General features: G+C 42.8%; 1 protein-coding gene across 4 annotated transcripts in view; it reads left to right on the top strand.

The window, feature by feature from the left end:
* Nucleotides 1-18,973, top strand: part of col14a1a (collagen, type XIV, alpha 1a) — a 124,474-nt gene that overhangs the window by 92,848 nt on the left and 12,653 nt on the right. For all 4 annotated transcript variants that reach the window (XM_068569298.1, XM_068569296.1, XM_068569297.1 and 1 more), the window contains exons 37-42: nucleotides 3,237-3,290; nucleotides 5,752-5,847; nucleotides 6,697-6,750; nucleotides 12,168-12,221; nucleotides 16,021-16,074; nucleotides 17,217-17,288. In XM_068569298.1, the coding sequence (XP_068425399.1) occupies nucleotides 3,237-3,290; nucleotides 5,752-5,847; nucleotides 6,697-6,750; nucleotides 12,168-12,221; nucleotides 16,021-16,074; nucleotides 17,217-17,288 (384 nt within the window). The remainder of the gene's footprint in view (nucleotides 1-3,236; nucleotides 3,291-5,751; nucleotides 5,848-6,696; nucleotides 6,751-12,167; nucleotides 12,222-16,020; nucleotides 16,075-17,216; nucleotides 17,289-18,973) is intronic.

The raw sequence follows: 18,973 nt of genomic DNA, 5'->3' as shown, positions 1-18,973 counted from the left end.
CTGTCTTCCACTCTGCATTTTCCATTCCCCTTCTCTCTTCTTTACCCCACACCGGTGTCTTCTATCTCTTTCGTTGTCTCCCTTTGTCTCTGTCTCCACCCTCGGGGGGGTAACGAAGGCGTGGGAGGGTTTGTGCATCAACACCAGTGCGGTTTGTGAAAGTAATTATATGTTGATTCCATTCATCACAGCCGATTACAATCCCCCCCAATTGTCATCCCTGTCCGACGAGCCACATCCACTTACTCTTATGTAGGGTTACGTCCACGGGCCACGAGCCCTCCCTTCCGGCTTCGCACCGCTTTTTGTTTTTTGTCTCGTTAACGTTTCACTGTCTTTATACCGGAAAAACATACACGAGCAATTATGTCAGAGAAGCTGTGAACAATGTGCCCACAAATATTCCTTTTATTTCCAATGCAAGTGACGTTGGTTCAAGCATTGCATTTAAACTGCCGCTAGTTGAGCTTTGATCTCGCCTCGTCTTTAAAACATGTGATCAGAGGGGGAAAAAAACCTATTTAAGGTTTTAAAAAGTGAAGAGTTTTCTCTGTTTCCTCCACATTTCTCCACGTCATGCTGAGCACTGACTTGTGTCGCTTCAATATCTTTTCCCTCTCACTCTCCGTTCGACCCGGATCAATAGCTGTACTGTAAAGCTTTCATCTCTTTATTGTCTCTCGGCTTCTTCTTTTCTCTGTTTTCTCTTCCACCGTCATTTCATCCACACGCCCGAGGCTTTTTTAAAAAACTTTCTCTTTAAGCCTCTTTCTTAATGCCTGCGTCTGTCTCTCTGTCTGTCTCTCTCGCTGCCATCGAATGGGCTTCTTAAATCACATTTTAACTGCAGCGTATTGACGGAGATGAATGATTTAATAGTGAAATCATAGGCACTTTGCTGCTAAAACTGCACCATTTAGTCAGTGGGGTTTGGAGGCATCGCCATTCCCCTTGTTAACACAATGTAATGGTTGTAACACAATAAATGTATCGTATCCCCCGTGGAACACAAGCTTCATACAGGGAGCCACACTTTCAAGATCCTAGCAGACTATAAAAAAAGAGACTTTTAGTAGCATCATTTGTGTTTGTGCTGCTGAAGCTTTGCTCCCTCTGATGAACCAACACGCTGGACGAAAGCCAAATAAATACCTGGATCCACTGGGATACCTGATGCAGCATCCAAACACACACAATGCTGCCATGAGGAGGCAACTGGAAGGCGAATAAGAAGGAAAACAAAGAATTATATGCATGCATGTTAACTTGCTGTTGCTGCAGCGTGCTGTTGTATTGTTCTGGTAACATGACTTTAACATAAAAGTGTGCAATACACTAGTTTTTACTTTGGTATTGAATTTGGCGCAAAATGCGATTAATCGCAGAAAAATCATGCGATTAATCAGTTAATTCTTTTCAACTTTGCCCGGCCCTAATAAAAACACGATTAAGAGACTTGTTGCTATCTGATCATATAGATTATTGGAGCTGAAAGCATATAATCTACATTGAATATACTGCATTGAATCTGCATCATGGCTCCAGCAGAAATCTGCTTATATCACCATCCAGGACACAGTGTGTCTTCATTTTTGTGTTCACTGTCACTCGCGTGCATGTTTCTGTGTCGCACAGCAGCAGACCTCTTCAGTTTTTGTTAATCTTTGAGTCGCGTTTGAAAATTAAATTGATTGCCTCGACTGAATTGCAATCTTTGCCGGCTGCCTTGGCGCGGACTCGGCTCGATACCGAACGTCACTTCACAATCAATCTGACATTAAGGGAAACAAGACTCGCTGTGCCGGCGTCTCTGTTTGCCGGGTTGCATTGTGCCCACGCTGCTCGAGATCCTAGTCAACGAAAAAAGAAAAATGTAAATCTGCCTTTGGCATCAAATTAAAGTTAAATGCTAATAGCGGTGTACTTTTTTTTCCTTCTATCACCATTAGAGGCCCGTGAAAAAAAAAAATCCAAACACAATTAGTCGCATTGCTGCCGTTTGGAGCTAATTTCCGTTTTCTCTGCGTGTTTGCCCGACCGCCGACAACAAGTCACGAGCTCAAGTTGTTTTGAGAAACGCACGAGAAACAATTTGCAGAGACAAATTGCGGAATTGATGAAAACAATCATTAATTTTTTTCTATTTTTTTCTTGTAACATGAATCAAAAGCAGTGCTGTTCTGTTCCTGAAATGTAGTTTAACTCTGTCTATTTGATGCCAAAGCATTGTTTAAAGGATTTTTTAAAAACCTTTTTAAAGTTCTTTCAATTTTAGATAGATAGATATATACTTTATTAATCCATAAGGGGAAATTTGTTGTCATAGTAGCAGCTGCACACACTTCACAGACACCAAATGGAATAAACTAAACACACAAAATAAATAATAAAATAATAAAAAATATATATATATAAAATATTTATACACAATGAATACAAATAACTGCAGTGTATTAAGGAAATTAAATAAAATGTAATGTAAACAGTATATAAAATGTGCAAAATATGTCAAATATATACACACAACAGATTAAATTAGCATATGTAGTCTATATATTTATTGATAACGGTCCTTCGTCCTCTCCATGCTGGCTGTAAACAATCTTTTTCCCAGCACCCTCCACTGGTGACGGGTCCTGATGGGGGATAAGCTCACGGCTCCTGAGTGCTGAAGCAAACCATCAAACTTAAGTCTGGGGTCAACAGTTTGGTGGGTTTAACCCGATCTGTGTGTCTCCTCTCATATCTCTCGCCCTTCTTGTAAACATGCCTCCTGTCCCCCCCCCCTCCTCGTTCCCAGGGGAGGTTTATTATAGCAAACACAGGAAGAGGAAGTATCCCAGAAGGAATCAATGATTAGCAGATGTGGGTTTGTCCCCAGATGAACCTTTCGGCTATTGGGGTCAGCCCGAGGTTTACAGCTCCAGACTGACTCATGGATGCAGCGTGATGGAGTGCAGAAGCCCCGAGGGGCCGCTCCCTGCACAGATCAGCGCCGGCCGCGGTCCGTCAATGTCCTGATACATTCATATCAAAGAGCTGTGCGCCGGCGCCACTTTCATGACAACTTCTGAAATGAATTCCAATTTGCATGTTTAAAAAGGGAGAACGGAGGGAGACGTGTTTTTGCAGACGCACGTCTTCTCCATTGCTCTCTCCATCTATAGGCGCATGAATTGAAGACACTGACTTGTGTGTGTGTGTGTGTGTGTGTGTGTGTTTGGCCTGTGTTTCAGGGCGGTCCAGGCATAAGGGGAGCCAGAGGAGACCGAGGAGAGCCAGGAGTGACGGTTCGTAAGATGCTCTTAGTTTCAGACGACTCTCAGCAGGCAGTTTGTCTCAATCGGCTCTTAACTGGGGAAGAAGAAGCACCCTCATAGGAACGGGCTGGTCTGACGTTAAAGGACCTCAATGATTTCACATTTTATCACTTCAATCACTTTTAACTTGAGGCAAAAAAAGGCGGAGTCTGGAAGCGATTACACCTCGCCTGGAGTCCACAACACTGTAGCCATGAGACTCGCTTATTATACATTATACTCATAATCTCAACATGCTGGTCCAAACCGCCCCCGTTGCCGATTAGATAATAAAAGGAAAAAAAGGTTTGTGGTGAGTAAGTATTGCCCCCGACTCAGAAACAAAAGGGTCTTTTAAACCCCGCCATCCTACGAACAGGAAAGAGTTTTTCGAGCTACCAGATTGGAGGCTGTTATCGGCTCTGTTACTTCCCTGAGCTTAATAGAAACAGTTCCAAGAAAATCCCGTCTTGAACTATTAATGCATGATTTATTCTGGACTTTGCATCTGCTACAGTTTTGCTCTGGCGATCTGTTCCAAACTCCTGCAAAGCATCCAGCTGTGGCGGTACGAGGCCTGATGCTGTTGGACATTTCTCAATATCAATAGCCAATTCCTATATTTGTAATTCAATCTGAGATTTTCAGAAGACATGTTTTAATGCCTTCCATTTTTTATTTTTGAAAGAAGCAGCCGAGGTTTTTGCCACTACTGCCTGTAGACCCGCAGCGCTGTCAATCAACACAATAAGCTTGTTTATCTCAACCGTGTGTCGCACGTCGACAACGTTGGATGACGGCGTATCCAGTGCTCGACATGCCCACCCAGAACTCAACACTTAGCACATCCCAAAACTGAAACGAGGACAAAGTCAAACCAATGCAGGTCTTCACACAGCCCACATGTGTTGTGTCTGATGTGTGTAAATGTGTTAGTTTTGGAGTGTGACGCAGCATTCGGTCCTGCTGGCACACACATCCTCCACATACGTACATACACACGCCTGCCAGATCTCACTTGTCTTAGCTCAGCAGTGTTTGTACCTCTGCAGCGACAGCCAAGCGTGTTTGAATAGTGGGATTATTCTGCTGGATGAGAACAGACCCTCCATGAATTCATCCTTATTCACTCTCGCAAATCAATCTGGATACTTTCCTTGTTGTAGCACAAGCACTGAGACATGTTAGCCGTCTGTTCCCCCAACACACACACACACACACACACACACACTGAATTAATTCATGTCTGATCCAAAGTTTATTTTTGATTGTTTGGCATGGATACGATCGACATTAAGCCGCTTCCTGTAAGGTTGAACAATAACACAATGAGTGCAGCCAGAGTGAAGATTACTTTGGCTTCTCCTGCTCGTGAGCCGACAAGCGCCGCACGCTGCGACTGAGGACGGTTTGCAGGAATACCTCGACTCCGACACCATTTACAGGAAGTCTGTCTGCAGCGCGGACACATGGATCAAATAATAAGCCGCCACACCGGCACAACCTGATTATAGATGGATGGACAAGGGGTCTAAAAATCTATTTCCTGTCATAGGTCTCATTATGGAAGCAGCCAATGGCAGCAAAAGCCCCCCAAGCAAAGAGTAATGATGTTGAGCAGAGTTTGTAGTTCTTAACTTGATGGATATTTGACGTGTTGAGTCGGTGCAGCCTTTGAGGAAAAGAGCACATGTTCCTTTCCCCGCCTTTTCATGTCCATCAAATATGTTTATATGTGTTTATTTTTCCTCTTGAATCTAACTTAGAGGTTGTTTTAAAGCGCTCCACATTGTTACTGAAGGATGGTTGAAGTGCATTTCATGAATATGTGATATGAATGAGCTGATGAGGCGTGGAGGAGTTCACGTCACACGATGCTCTTGTGGAGGGGAGCCTGCTCACTGATCATGGGATTAAAGATCTTCACATTTGAATTTTTCCTGAGCACTTAACCTTTTGGAAACCGTGCCCGAAAATCCTCCCGCTCCCATTTTTAAGTCCCAGCATGCCCCATTCAGATCCAAACTTTTGGCATAAAATACGTAATCTTTCCATTTTTGAGCCGAACGACAGGCCGAGGTTTCGTTTAATTGAGATTGTTGTTGCAGATTCTGATTTTTTTAGGTCCTAATCTTTCCAAAAAGGTTTCTTATTGACCGCTCCAGGAGGCATTTTTCATGGCTCATATCATGCTGGAAGTTCATAGTTAAAATCAAAATATCTTTTTATTAGTGATTTTTTTTCTCCCCAAGACTTTGCTGAACAAATACATACAATAAACACAAGTATTGGACTTAATTTGGGGTTCCAACAACGACTCAAACACAGTGAAAGACACTCAAACAGGGAAAAGGAGGTCTGGAGCCTCTGTTGGTTTCCACAGTTTTCAACGGGTTAAAGGACTTTTCTCTGTTGACAGTAAAAGTTTAACCATTGTGTTGTTCTTGAACAGGGACCTCATGGGCCAGCGGGAGAGCTCGGCCCTCCTGGACCCTCAGGACCTCCTGGTCCTCAGGGACCCAGCGGCCTCTCTATCCAGGGACCCCCGGTAAGACGTTGCATTGTGTGAGTTTGGTGTGTGCATATCGAAATGCAGCATGACAACACATCCTGGACATTCCCACAGTTACCTGATCATTTCAACATTAAGATACGGTAAAGATAATTTAGCTATCATCCTCTCAGAACTCAAATCCGTGGCTCTAATAGTGATAATAAACATTATCGGTGTAGTACCACCTTGCAATAGTAGATAGACATCCAGGGTGTCGTTCCATTTTTTGATCTGAAAACTCTCGAGTGCACTTTCTATCAATCGCCTAAAGGTCTCTGAGGCTATAAATACACCATCATTTGGAAAATATGTAAAAACAAACGCCCTCTCAGTGACTCTGTGGAGGTAAACCAACACAACATGGCTTATTATTATTATCTTATTTCGTTGTATCGTCTCAAATGCACTTAGATTGCACCTGTAAACCACTTTTCAACTCACCAGAATGCGTCAAATCAAGTTAAATATGACCTTTTTTTTGATGGGATGTGTTAAAGTATGACGAGGAAAGAAAAGAATTTAGTATGTTATTGCCAGTGACCCTTGCAGCATTAAAGTATGACACGTGTGTTGTTTGCCATTTCACTCCCTCTGGTCTCCAGTAAGGTCACCCAATGTGTGCCATTAGATTAAGGCTTAGTATGGAGCTGTCAATCATTTGCTGCCATAAACTGACAAACATTGACGGACGCTTTGAATCTCAGATCTTGTCCAAACACGCTGAAGCTGTTCGTGGAGGACTCGCGGTGGCTCAGCATCTTATTAAGATAACTGATGTTGGGTTTTTTTGTCCCCTCGGTCCTTCGGTCCGGCTGAGATGTAACGACCATGTTTGCTTCACAGGGTGCTGCTGGAGGAAAGGGGGACAGAGGAGAGATCGGTCCAGCCGGACAGATGGTGAGACAACATTTAATAAAAGAAATGCCATTAAAGTCAGAGACAAAGGTGAAGTGTGTGTTGGGGTTTGTTGATATGATTCCCAACGTCACAAAGTAAAACCCCGAGGGGCAACTCTTCTTCAATTTATCCTTCTGTTTCTTTCTTGACTAAAGGAGCTAAGTAGCATTGGGTTATCACAAACCCAGCAGTGTGTGTGTGTGTGTGTGTGTGTGTGTGTGTGTGTGTATAAATTGTTCTCCTCTGGTTGTATGTGTGGAGAATACAAATGAGTCCTACATCCATTATAAGTGAGGCTCAGCGGCCCTGCAGGCTCACATAAATGAGACTTGTTGCCCTATAAAGGCATTCCTGTAACTTCTTTTCTTAACATGTTAGACCAGCCGTAACTTAAAGATGTTTGTTATCTCATTTTAAGAGTATTTATCTCTGTAAATTATTAGCTAAGTAACTGTTGTTTCAAAGGCTTTTTTTTCATTTTGGAATCGATGAAAAAGCCTTAAGAGTAGAAATGTTGAAGCATGCGAGTGCAGCGTCGGCTGTTTTCACAGGAATGTTGTATTTCTATGTGAAAATGTTGTTTTATAGAATTGAAAAAGTCGCCACAAAGTCACAGGTATTCAAAACCAAGTATGAAGTGCTGCAATTGGGCTCTGTTGTTGTTTTTTTAAATGATACCCATAAAGCCCCAGACGTTAATACACAGCGTCGACAACACTTCTGTTTATTCTTGTTTTCTTAAAAATAAAAGGCCATGATATAAGCCTGATATAAACATCATTACATGCCGTGTAATACTGCAGCATAATGTCTGCATTAACTATACTTAACAACAGTTTGGATTTGTTGTGCAGTTTTGTGAAAGAGTTAAAAAAAACAGGAGAGTCAGAGTGAGATGAGGGGATATGAACCTGTGCGCGTGTGTGTGTGTGTGTGTGTTTTGTGACACACACATGCACACTGACACAGACACAGAGCGGCGTAATGGAATCATGGACATGATAATAATCATTAACGGCGTCTCCATTATTGGGCAGTGAACCAATCAGGTAATCCTGAGTTCATTTAACGGAGTCTTACTGGGAGCCCTGAAGGACACCAGTCACTGTGAAGGCCCTCTGACCAGTAACAACTGACACGTTCTGTCATTAATGTGTCCTTTCTTTTTAAATACATTATTGTAAAAATGATTATCTTTCTTGCCACATTGCAACGCTAACGCTAACGCCGCTACAGGCAGTGTGTGTGGGCCGCCGCGTACACCTTCACACACTCACAGCTGTGAGTTCTTCTGCTTCATTGGGAACCCGCTCAGGTTGAAGTGCGCCGGGAATTATACAAGATCGCCAAGCTCGACGTTCCAATACATTATCAGGAGTTGTGTTTTGTAACACACACACACACACAGACACACACACTGCTACACAGACCTGAAAATAGATTGAATCGAGCTAATTGGGTGAAATCATTTATCATTTGTGCGAGTGTACCATGGGAGCGTGGAGCCTTTCAGAGGTTCGGGGGTTTGAGTCTGCGCTGCTTTACTCCCACTAGACTGCTGGGTTGAATATTAAAGGCATCATTAAGGTAACATAATACATTGTCATCATGTAAAAGAGGTTCACAGGGAAATTATAACACACAGCACAATTCAGTTTACTATTATTGGGCTTACTCAGGCAACAGTTTTTGTTAATATCCATTATAGTAATATAGTATGCTGGGCTAATAGGGGATATATCTCGCAGTATATCTCATGAGGGGGTCTTTAAGTTTAACAGCACAAGTGGAATAAACCTTATATTACTATGTATTAAAAGGCTTCCTGCCAGATAATCTTCCTAATTCTTCTCAATAAATTTGACCATCTTCGTTATCTTCCTTATCATCATATTTCTACCATAAAAATGTGCATCAGAGTTTCAATCAAGTGTACAAAAACAGGTGTTGCGCCACTAAGATGAGTACTTTCTTGTAATTTGTGTTAGATGGTCTTGACTTTTTTTGCAACTGAAAGAAATGTATTGCACTTTTTCTTTAACTCCCTCTACACAATGCATTCTGGGACAGCTTCTCCAGCACCGGGTCTGTGTCGTGCTAACACATTTAGGAGAACGAGCGGATGAACTCATTTTAAAATTCATTACAAGCAGATCTCGCCGCAGTCGAGCTCTTCTCGAGGAGCTGACGGTGCAGAAGTTTAGATTTTCGGAGAGACAGCTCCTTCATGGACCGCCATTATTTTCCTTTCCGCACCGGAGCACAGCTTGTTACAGTCGCTGCTTCCATCAAGCGATCACGAGTCATGTCCAACTGATACATCGATCTGCCTTCAGAGCACACACACACACACACACAGACACACACAGTGTGTGTGTGGCCCTGCCCCTGTCCTCCGTCTGGAGGTCCCGCCTCGGTGCCCATGGCCCTGCTGATGCTCGTCTTCCTCTCTACCTCTTCCTCTGACATGGACTGTGGCTATTTGGCCCGTGTGCCGTCTGTATACTACTCATTACAACATGTGATGTGCTGTGACTCTGTTGTGTTGCTCTTTCTGGTCACATGACATCTGTTGCTTCTGTGCGTCCGGGGAGAGGGATCCTCCTCTGCTGCTCTCCTGAAGGTCTCTTCCCTCTTTTAAAAGGGGGTTTACTGTCTTTATTTGGGGAGTTTTTCCTGTCCTGGCACTGAGGATGTTATGAACAGATTGGACAGCCCTCCGAGGAAAATGTTGTGTTTGTGACTTTGGGCTGTACACAATAAACTGAACACACACATTTCCTTTCATACTGTACTTCAGGATGGTGATCATCCTCTGCAGGGTATCTTAATGTCTTAGACTTGTGGCTCTGCACTGCAATAATGCTGATTCATCACTTAAATTGCTAAGAAACTGTGTTCATCGGGTCTTCATTGTAAGACAATACCATAAAACACCTAAAATCGTGGACAGGTGTTTATGACGGCGGCGGCCGTAAAGACAATCTGTTGTCACGCTGACGTTCATCGTCATGCGCCCGGTGATCCCAGTTTGCTCTCTCTGGGGTTTTTTTATCCATTTTTAATGTCTGTCCTTGAGACTCAGGAAATGTCTTGTTTCTGTTTCTTTTGTTGAGAGACTCGCTGGTTGATGAGACTCTCAAAGTCAGGCGCTGATTGGAAGTCTTATTTATAGTTTGGGGATTTTTTTTTTCACCACACCTGTTTCATTTTCACAGATGTTTACGAGTCAGAGGAACATGCAATAATATGCGTGAGGAGAAAACAACTCAGAACCAACTCTCAGAGAACTGCAACACTTTCTGATGCAGCACTATCTCTCTCTCTCTCTCTCTCTCTCTCTCTCTCTCTCTCTGCCTGCATAGTCCTATTAATAAAAGCTGGCAGGGCCCCGTGCCGCACTATGTTTCCGAGTAATAATGTGTTTTGTCAGAGATGTGTGTGTGTGTGTGTGTGTGTGTGTGTGTGTGTGTGTGTGTGCTCAGTTGGGAGAATTGTAGCTTCCAGGGCCCTGTTGTAATATACGAGGGACCACAGAGAATATCACAACTCTAAAACATCAATTACCTCTCTCGCTCTTTCTTTCCCTTTCCCTCTTTCTGCCTCTCTTCAGCTCTCTCTCTCTCCCCCTTTCTTCCTCGCTCTCTATGTCTCTGTCTCTCTCTCTCTCTCTCTCTCTCTCTCTCTCTCTCTCTCTCGCTGCAGAAAACACAATGTAACCTTGTCATCAGCGTCGCCGCCGCCTCTGTTTCAATTTGACAGTGAAAAATACAGCTGCAATGAATCGCCGAGAAAGTGTGTTTGTGTCGGTGTGTGTGTGTGTGTGTCCATCTCTGTCATCTCACTCATTTTCATTCAGTGTGTGTGTGTGTGTGTGTGTGTGTGTGTGTGTGTGTGTGCATGAGTGCGTTATCATGTAATTTTGTTTAATTTTGTCAGAGAGGAATATAGATTGTGTGGAATTTATTTAAACTCGGTCACTTCTAGATCTTTCCCAGATGTATGTAGTTACCCCACTTAACCCCCGTTTCACACTTAATTTCAACAAAGTCGCAGCTGTGTGTGTGTGTGTGTGTGTGTGTGTGTGTGTGTGTGTGTGTGTGTGTGTGCGCCTGTGCGTGTGCGGCAAAGCAATCCCGAGGCTCATGTGTTGAATAGGAATCACTTGGATTCGGATCGTTCAGTCCTTTGGCCTCGTTGCTACACCTTACGAGTTATTTTATTACAACATCTCGCAGTGTTTTACATTGTCAACTGTTAATAATGAATACTTTATCGTTCATATTCATCCCAATTCATCATTATGTGAAAAATCAGTGCGGTCTGAATAGAGTTTGCGGCGCATATTAACTCGTCTCCGGTAAATTCTGCATCAAGTCTTTAAAAAAAAGAAGATTATTTTTTGTCTCCAGACTTTTTCAAGCTTACTCCCCTGCTCTGTTTATTTGTGCACATTTGTAGATGTATGGCAGAAAGTGCTGGAGAGACATTATTGCAATCGTCTTGGGGGGAACGTACATCAGCCAACATCTAAACAACGTCCCCGTCGTTAATCACAACAGGCCTGTCCTCCGCGACCCCGGCCTGCAATTTGTAGGACCTTTTACTGTGTTAACTCTCCTGTTTTATGAGCTCTCCTGCACTAATACCCAAGTGCAGCGATAGATCACCCGAACACTTAATCCATGACTGTCTTTTTGGGAAATCGCTGCGTGCATTGACCTGCGGAGGGAGACCGGGATGAAGGGGAAATGGTGGCGGGGACGGAGCAGCAGGGTGGCCCGATGATGTAGTGACCGCGCTGCACCCGGAGGCCGCTGCTTCCACAAATCACTTTTATGAGCACAGTGATGTCAAAGCAGCGTTGAGCCAGACAGCAAACCCTGACCTTTGGTTGTGTATATGTAATTAAAGTAATTCCTTTTGTTTGGCAGAGGAAATGCCTTGTAAAAAATGACAGGATATGAAGTATCCTTGAGCACTATGAACACTTTGATTCATGTCCTGGTGCAATATTCTCTTTAAGTATATTTAAAAACGGTTTATACAAATTGTTTATTCCATCTGTACATTTGTTTTAGTCCATCTGTATATTTTATTATTCTTTTTTACTGCTAATTATTTACATTTTCAATCTGTGTTACTACCGTTCTACTGTTTATTTATATTACTTGATTCTTTTTATCGTATTACTTGTGAGCAGTGCTGCTGTAATCCGGTAATTTCCCCACTGAGGGACTAATAAAGGATTATCTTATCTTATAATGTTCTCATCTAAAGAAAAAGCGTACATGTATTTCTCACTAAAAACTTCACGTTTGCAGTTTAAAGCCACTTTTCTTCGTCGTGTGTTGTCACTAAATGTCCAGAGCCCCACAGTCGGTGTTGTGTAACCTGCTTGTTTGTGTTTTGTTCAGGGCGTTCCTGGAGGCTCGGGCTCCCCTGGTAGAGACGGTCCCCCAGGAGCGAGGGTAAGGCAACACAAACACACTCCATCTGTTGTTATTGTCACAGGTGACTTTACAATGTAGTAGCGTGATCAGGGGTGGGAATCACCAGAGATCCCACGATTTGATTTTATCACGCTACTTGAGTCCTGATTCGATACTATCACGATACTGCGATGTATTGATGTATTGATGTATTGAGTATCGCGATATATTTCCTTTTTTGCCCGCCACAAATTGTCCCCAAAGGAAAACTTTGTCAGCTATTGTATGTAAGAAGATACAGTTTTCAGTCTGTTCATCTCAAATTAATCAACATGCAATTCGTTTCATTATTCGAGGACCAAAAAGTTTATAATTGATCTTATAAAAGATACAATATCGCCGCGCAAAATATTGCGATACTATACTGTATCGATTTCCCCCCCACCCCTAATAGTGATGCATAAATCTACTACTTTATACTTCATAGCGGTGTAGATAATACACATATTTTTAGTTAGTTTTGAGTTAATTGGGTTATGAAAACACAATCCTGTTGCAGCTGTAATGTGAATAATAATAAAAAAGACAATATCATTGGTGACGCTTGAGTATTTTTGCTGATACCATCATCAGTTAAAGGATTTGCTATAAGTTATGGAAAAGGACAACTGGATATGGTTTTGAGGAAAGACATTCAGACAAAGCAAAACATGACAACATAGAGGTTTATGTTCTTTCAATTCAGTCTTTTGGAATAAAACAATTACTAGCAATCACAAATACATAGTGTTCAAGAAGCACAACATTGTTCCTGTTGTGTTTGTATTTCCTGCACTGTGGTACTGTTTCCTGTATCTAAATCTTCTGTTCCTTCATTCTTCATGAAACCAGACAAGTCTTTCCCCAGTTGAAGAAAAGGTTAAAGTAAAAACACACTAACTGTGGCTTGCAGAGGAAATACGCCTCATAATACCCACCTGGGCTGTAAATACCAAACCGGTAACGCAGCCAGAGCGAAATGTGTCGGCAGGCAGGAAGACGAGCTTTTTATCCAAACACGTAACATGATAACAGAAAAGTTTAGTCCTGGCGTCTCTCCCGAGGTGAAGGACGCTACACACAATCCATCTGCTGTCTCTTTGCTGGCTGACGGGTCCAGACACTCAAACCCTTAGTGATAGCTTCAGAGCAGCGTTTGCAGGCGTGTCATGTCGTTTCCTTCAGGACAATCGTCTGCTGACTGAGGTTCCTGCCAGATCGGTTTACAGTTCATGAACCTTTCAGCAAGGCAGTGCGGGACCAGTGTTTAGGATTCAGGGTGATTTATTTGCAGAAATGTCAAATGTTATTCATAACCATGTTTGGGAGCACGCTATGAAGCATTAGTTAAGTATGAGTAAGCACTTAATTTATCCATCATTTATAAAGTGTTGATCCGCACTTTATAAATGATGGAGTCGCCATTTGTAAATGAAATATTATACGATGCTTTATGGCGTGCATTTATTATAAAGTGTTACCGTTTATTTGTGTGTGTCTCTGTAATATTTCGGCATGATGGAGGATCTCTCTGGTCCTCTGGCTCGGTAACACGCTATGAAGCATTATAATACTTCATTTACAAATGGCGGCTCCATCATTTATAAAGTGTGGGACGCTGCTTTACAAATGATAAATGAAGTGCTTACGCATACTTAACGGATGCTTCATACCGTGCAGTTATTAAGAAGGGTTACTCTATGTTTAATTTAGTGTATAATCACCTGGAACTAATAATCGTTGTGTTTGAATTTGCTCAGAACGAGTCCTTTAGGGTGCAGGGTTTCATGATTCTACGGGAGCCCAGAGCGGCGCTCGCTCTAGAGAGCTTTGTGTGCTTTTTTTTTTTTTGACGTTACCTGAAGGCCACCGTACTTCTCCAACACGAGTGCAAAGCCGCGGTTCAGCTGCTGACGTCTGGTGGAAGTCTTGAAAAGAAACCACGGCGTCGCCTCAGCTGCTGGCGTTACCACGGCCTTGGAAAAGGGAAGATTGAACGAAAAGAGTATTCAGCCGGTTGGAGTCGGCATCCTCACCGCTGTAGACGACACCTCATCACACACACACTGGACCTTCAACTGACGATCTGTTTTTGGTTTGCCGTGAACAACCACCAACATGACATGGGTTATTACTTTTCTTCTGCTGTTTGAATCAGCGGCGCGCTGGAGATCTCTGAAGATGTGATGACTGCAGGTTTCCTGACTGCGGCTTGTACACATCTGGAGCGAGGCGTTGTCTGTATACATCACGACGCATGAGATTATATCCGAATATTGTTTTTTCAGTGGAAAGCAGAAGGGGACGCAGTGAACACTGACAGGAGTCATTTCACAAGAGGCCGTCAACGCAACAGCCATTTTTGTTTTCACCATTCTTCTGACAACAACGTAGAAAGTACTGAACAAAAATTACAACAATGAAGCAGCTTTTTTTTTTCAAACAAATACATTCACAGTGCTTGTGCTCGTCTGTTTCCTCCAAAGCAGAACGGGGGGAAGCAGTTAGCGCTTTCTTTATTGACTAAAACCAACCAGCATCGCACGCGTCCACTGGGCTTAAACACTGCACTGCTTTTTGTTTGTGAGGTGCGTAGAAGCCAAAAAGAAGTCTGGCGAAGACTCACTGCAACACCGACGGTGCAGTTCTCATCGAGATTGTACTTATTGTGTGTTACTAAACCTCAGGAGTTCAGTCTTTTAAGTACAATAACCTTGTTAACACAGAAAGAGCCGGCCCGTTGTGAACACCTTGAACCTGTTGCAGCTTGAAATTAAACATTAGCTTCAGCGATAGAAGACAGGAAGCTGAGTTTCTATATCAACAATAGAAAAAGTTGAATGTTGGGATTATTTCACAGCCAGTATTGTGAGTGTGTGTTACGCCGTGCCGACTGTCTTCCGAACGCCTCGTGTGATGTTTCTTTGCTTCCCAGTGGAGCGTTTTGTCACCTTTTTTTCTCATGAAATTATGAATCCCTTTGTTCCAGATGTGCGTTTGATCAATTTGGAACGATTTCAAAGTAATTAGAGAGACATTGTGAGATCTGGAGGCCTGGAGAGAGAGGGTGGGGGGGGGGGGGTGTTTAACTGCGTTTTTTTGTTTAGAGAAGCTTGTTTTTAGTTGGTAAATTCAGAGTTTGTTATGTTTAACCTCGCCCAGGTTAGACTGAATCTCACACGTTGAAAGGGCATCAGCCTCAATGAACGACCACAAAGTGACTTCAGGCGTTCAAGCTAAAAATGAAAGGATTAACTGAACCTTAGGTTAAGCTGTTTTCCAGAACAATCTGAAAATGTGTATTAATAACACTAAATTTGTTCAGTTTAAATGGCCTATAAATACAGAGATAGATGAAAGCCATCATCATGCTATTACATATCATGTTATTACACGCCATACCTTAAGGAAACCAGACCAAAGGCAGAATGGTAATGCAGCTGGTATGAACGTGCCTCTAAAGTTAAAGCTCCAGTTTCATATTCCTCAAACCACAGCGTCATGGGGAAGACATTAAATGGCGGACCTGGTTTTAAACACCTTGAGGAGACTATAATACAGACTGTGAAAAAGCAACAGTAGAAGAATGCACCTGTGTTTTCTACAAACTGTCTACAAGTAAAACCAAATATAGACGTTTGATTGGAGGCATTTATTTGCACACCTGGAGTTTAGACATCAGCTGATGCAACAGCGACTGCGTTTGGTTGCCATCAGCAGCCTGGATGTTAAAATAACTGTCTTACTGAAAGTGCAGCTAATAATTAATAAACTGAGAGTTTTGCTCTGCGTCCCTCAGGGTCTGCCGGGTAATAATGGACCACAGGGACGACAAGGGCCTCCTGGACCTGCTGTAAGTCTCCATTTTCTGTTATTCTCAGCAGGATTTTGTCCATCAGATCACATGATACATGGGCCTAACTGAGCTTTTACTGTCTCTTTCTTTTACCATCTCTTTCCTTTACTGTCTCTTTCCTTTACTGTCTGTCTCTTTCCTTTACCGTCTCTTTCCTTTACTCAATCTATCTCTACCATCTCTTTCCTTTACTGTCTGTCTCTTTCCTTTACTGTCTGTCTCTTTCCTTTACTGTCTGTCTCTTTCCTTTACGGTCTCTTTCCTTTAATGTCTCTTTCCTTTACCGTCTTTTTCCTTTACCGTCTCTTTCCTTTACCGTCTCTTTTCCTTACTGTCTGTCTCTTTCCTTTACTGTCTCTTTCCTTTACTGTCTCTTTCCTTTACTGTCTCTTTCCTTTACCGTCTCTTTCCTTTACCGTCTGTCTCTTTCCTTTCCTTTACTGTCTCTTTCCTTTACCGTCTGTCTCTTTCCTTTACTGTCTCTTTCCTTTACTGTCTCTTTCCTTTACTGTCTCTTTCCTTTACCGTCTCTTTCCTTTACCGTCTGTCTCTTTCCTTTCCTTTACTGTCTCTTTCCTTTACCGTCTGTCTCTTTCCTTTACTGTCTCTTTCCTTTACTGTCTCTTTCCTTTACCGTCTCTTTCCTTTACCGTCTCTTTCCTTTACCGTCTCTTTCCTTTACCGTCTCTTTCCTTTACCGTCTCTTTCCTTTACCGTCTCTTTCCTTTACCGTCTCTTTCCTTTACTGTCTCTTTCCTTTACCGTCTCTTTCCTTTACCGTCTCTTTCCTTTACTGTCTCTTTCCTTTACTGTCTCTTTCCTTTACCGTCTCTTTCCTTTACCGTCTCTTTCCTTTACCGTCTCTTTCCTTTACCGTCTCTTTCCTTTACCGTCTCTTTCCTTTACTGTCTCTTTCCTTTACTGTCTCTTTCCTTTACTGTCTCTTTCCTTTACCGTCTCTTTCCTTTACTGTCTCTTTCCTTTACTGTCTGTCTCTTTCCTTTACTGTCTGTCTCTTTCCTTTACTGTCTCTTTCCTTTACCGTCTCTTTCCTTTACTGTCTCTTTCCTTTACTGTCTCTTTCCTTTACCGTCTCTATCTCTACCATCTCTTTTCTTTACTGCCTGTCTTTCTCTCAGGGGACCCCAGGAGCACCTGGACCTCTAGGACCTGGTGGGGCAACAGGGTCGCAAGGAGATCAAGGACTTCCTGTGAGTGAAAACTAGGCTTTTATTTTGAAAAAAAATCTCTGATACTAAAATGGGAAATACAGTCGAGAAAAAGAAACTGCAGTGCAGTTTAAGAAAAACAATGCAGTCGTGAGATATCCTTGAATCGGGTTCAATTAAAGGAAGCAGCAAACAGAAAAGTCTTCCATCTGGATTTGAAGGAGCTGAGGGACCGGCAGCTTTCAGGAACCTTGTTCCAGATATGTGGAGCAGAAAAGCTGAACGCTGAGACAATGAGACAATCGGAGAGGCGACGCAGGAGAGAAGATGCTGGCTTCCAGACTTTGTGTGATGTGAACAGAGACAGATGATACTGCGATGGCGGCGACAGCCAATCTGTAGCCTGGGGTCATCTCTGCAGGCCAGAAGCAAAGTTTGGCTCAGAGAGGCAGAGCGATAAATCAATTACTGAAACTCTCTCTCCCCTTGACACACACACTGACACACACACACACACACACACACACACAGTAAGAGATCACATCTGCCTCATCTCTAAGACGTAGGACCCCCATATGAACGTATACGCACAAAAAGTGAGGCAAAAAAAAAGAAAATCTGATCTGGCTTTCCCGAGAAATAATCTCATGAACATCTTAAGCTTTTAGTTTCAAAACCTCCACATTAAATTGCTAATTCAGTCTTTTTCCCCCCGCTGCATCCCTTTTCCGGGTGTCTGCTGCAAGATTATATTATCCTTTGACTTAAACAAGTGTTTTTGTGTATCTGGAATCGCAGCCGTATAAAATCTGCAGGGAAGTGCTCGCGTTTGGTTTCATTGCGTTGTCACCGAGTCACTGACCCGAAGACGTGGGAGTTATGCCGAGTAGTTTGGTTAAAGGTGGACACGTGTGTGTCCTGCTGCTGTGACGCGTCCACTGAAGCCCAGCGGAGTTAAACCAATCAAAAGACAAGGTACGGCTGTAAAGATGCAGCGTGGGAAGACGTCACGAGTTCAAGGTTTCACGTTCCAGTTCATCTCATGTGAAATCTAAAACTGTTCGGGTTAAGAAAGGACGTGATTCATCTGGACGTGTTATGCTCTATCTGTCGATATCGATACTCATAAAACGTGATAATACAGAGCAGAGCAAAATCATATCGTATTTGTGGCTTAGTATCACAGTCTTTAGCAAAGTGATCCAAGTTGTCAAAATCTTTAACGGTGACAGAATCCAGCTTTGACTATTTGGATTGGTCATGAAATGTGATTTACTTTTTTATTGACTGTTTCATATCCCGCTGTAATGAACAGCATCACATTGACGAGGCCCTGAATGTGCGGCAATGAGTCCGGAGCGTGTGCGTCTGACCGAGACCAAAGACTGTTTCTGTGGTTTCCATTGTCTCAACCACCTGAGAGGGTTTTGATCCGTATTGCTCGACTCGGTTTGCAATCCAACTCATCAGACTCAGAAACCGTCTATTTGGGCGGTGAAGGTGCAACATTAGACATGAGACGTCAGACGAGACGAACAACGACCAACAGTCGACGACAACACAGTGCAATGTGTGTTAACTGAAGTATGAGGTGTGCGGTTATGTTTGCCATTCAGCAACAATCATCTTAAGATTGTTTAGTCCACTCGGAGGAGCTTTGCATGAGAAAAGTCATCATAAAATAACTTCCCTCTGCAGACGAATTTGAAACCGTTTGAGTGAAAAAA

Source organism: Clinocottus analis, unplaced genomic scaffold (genome assembly GCF_023055335.1).
Source record: "Clinocottus analis isolate CAN_PGR_092001 unplaced genomic scaffold, fCliAna1.0.p SCAF_9, whole genome shotgun sequence".
NCBI lineage: Eukaryota > Metazoa > Chordata > Actinopteri > Perciformes > Cottidae > Clinocottus > Clinocottus analis.
Note: the sequence above shows the minus strand (reverse complement) of the source record. Positions and strands in the feature narration are given on the sequence as shown.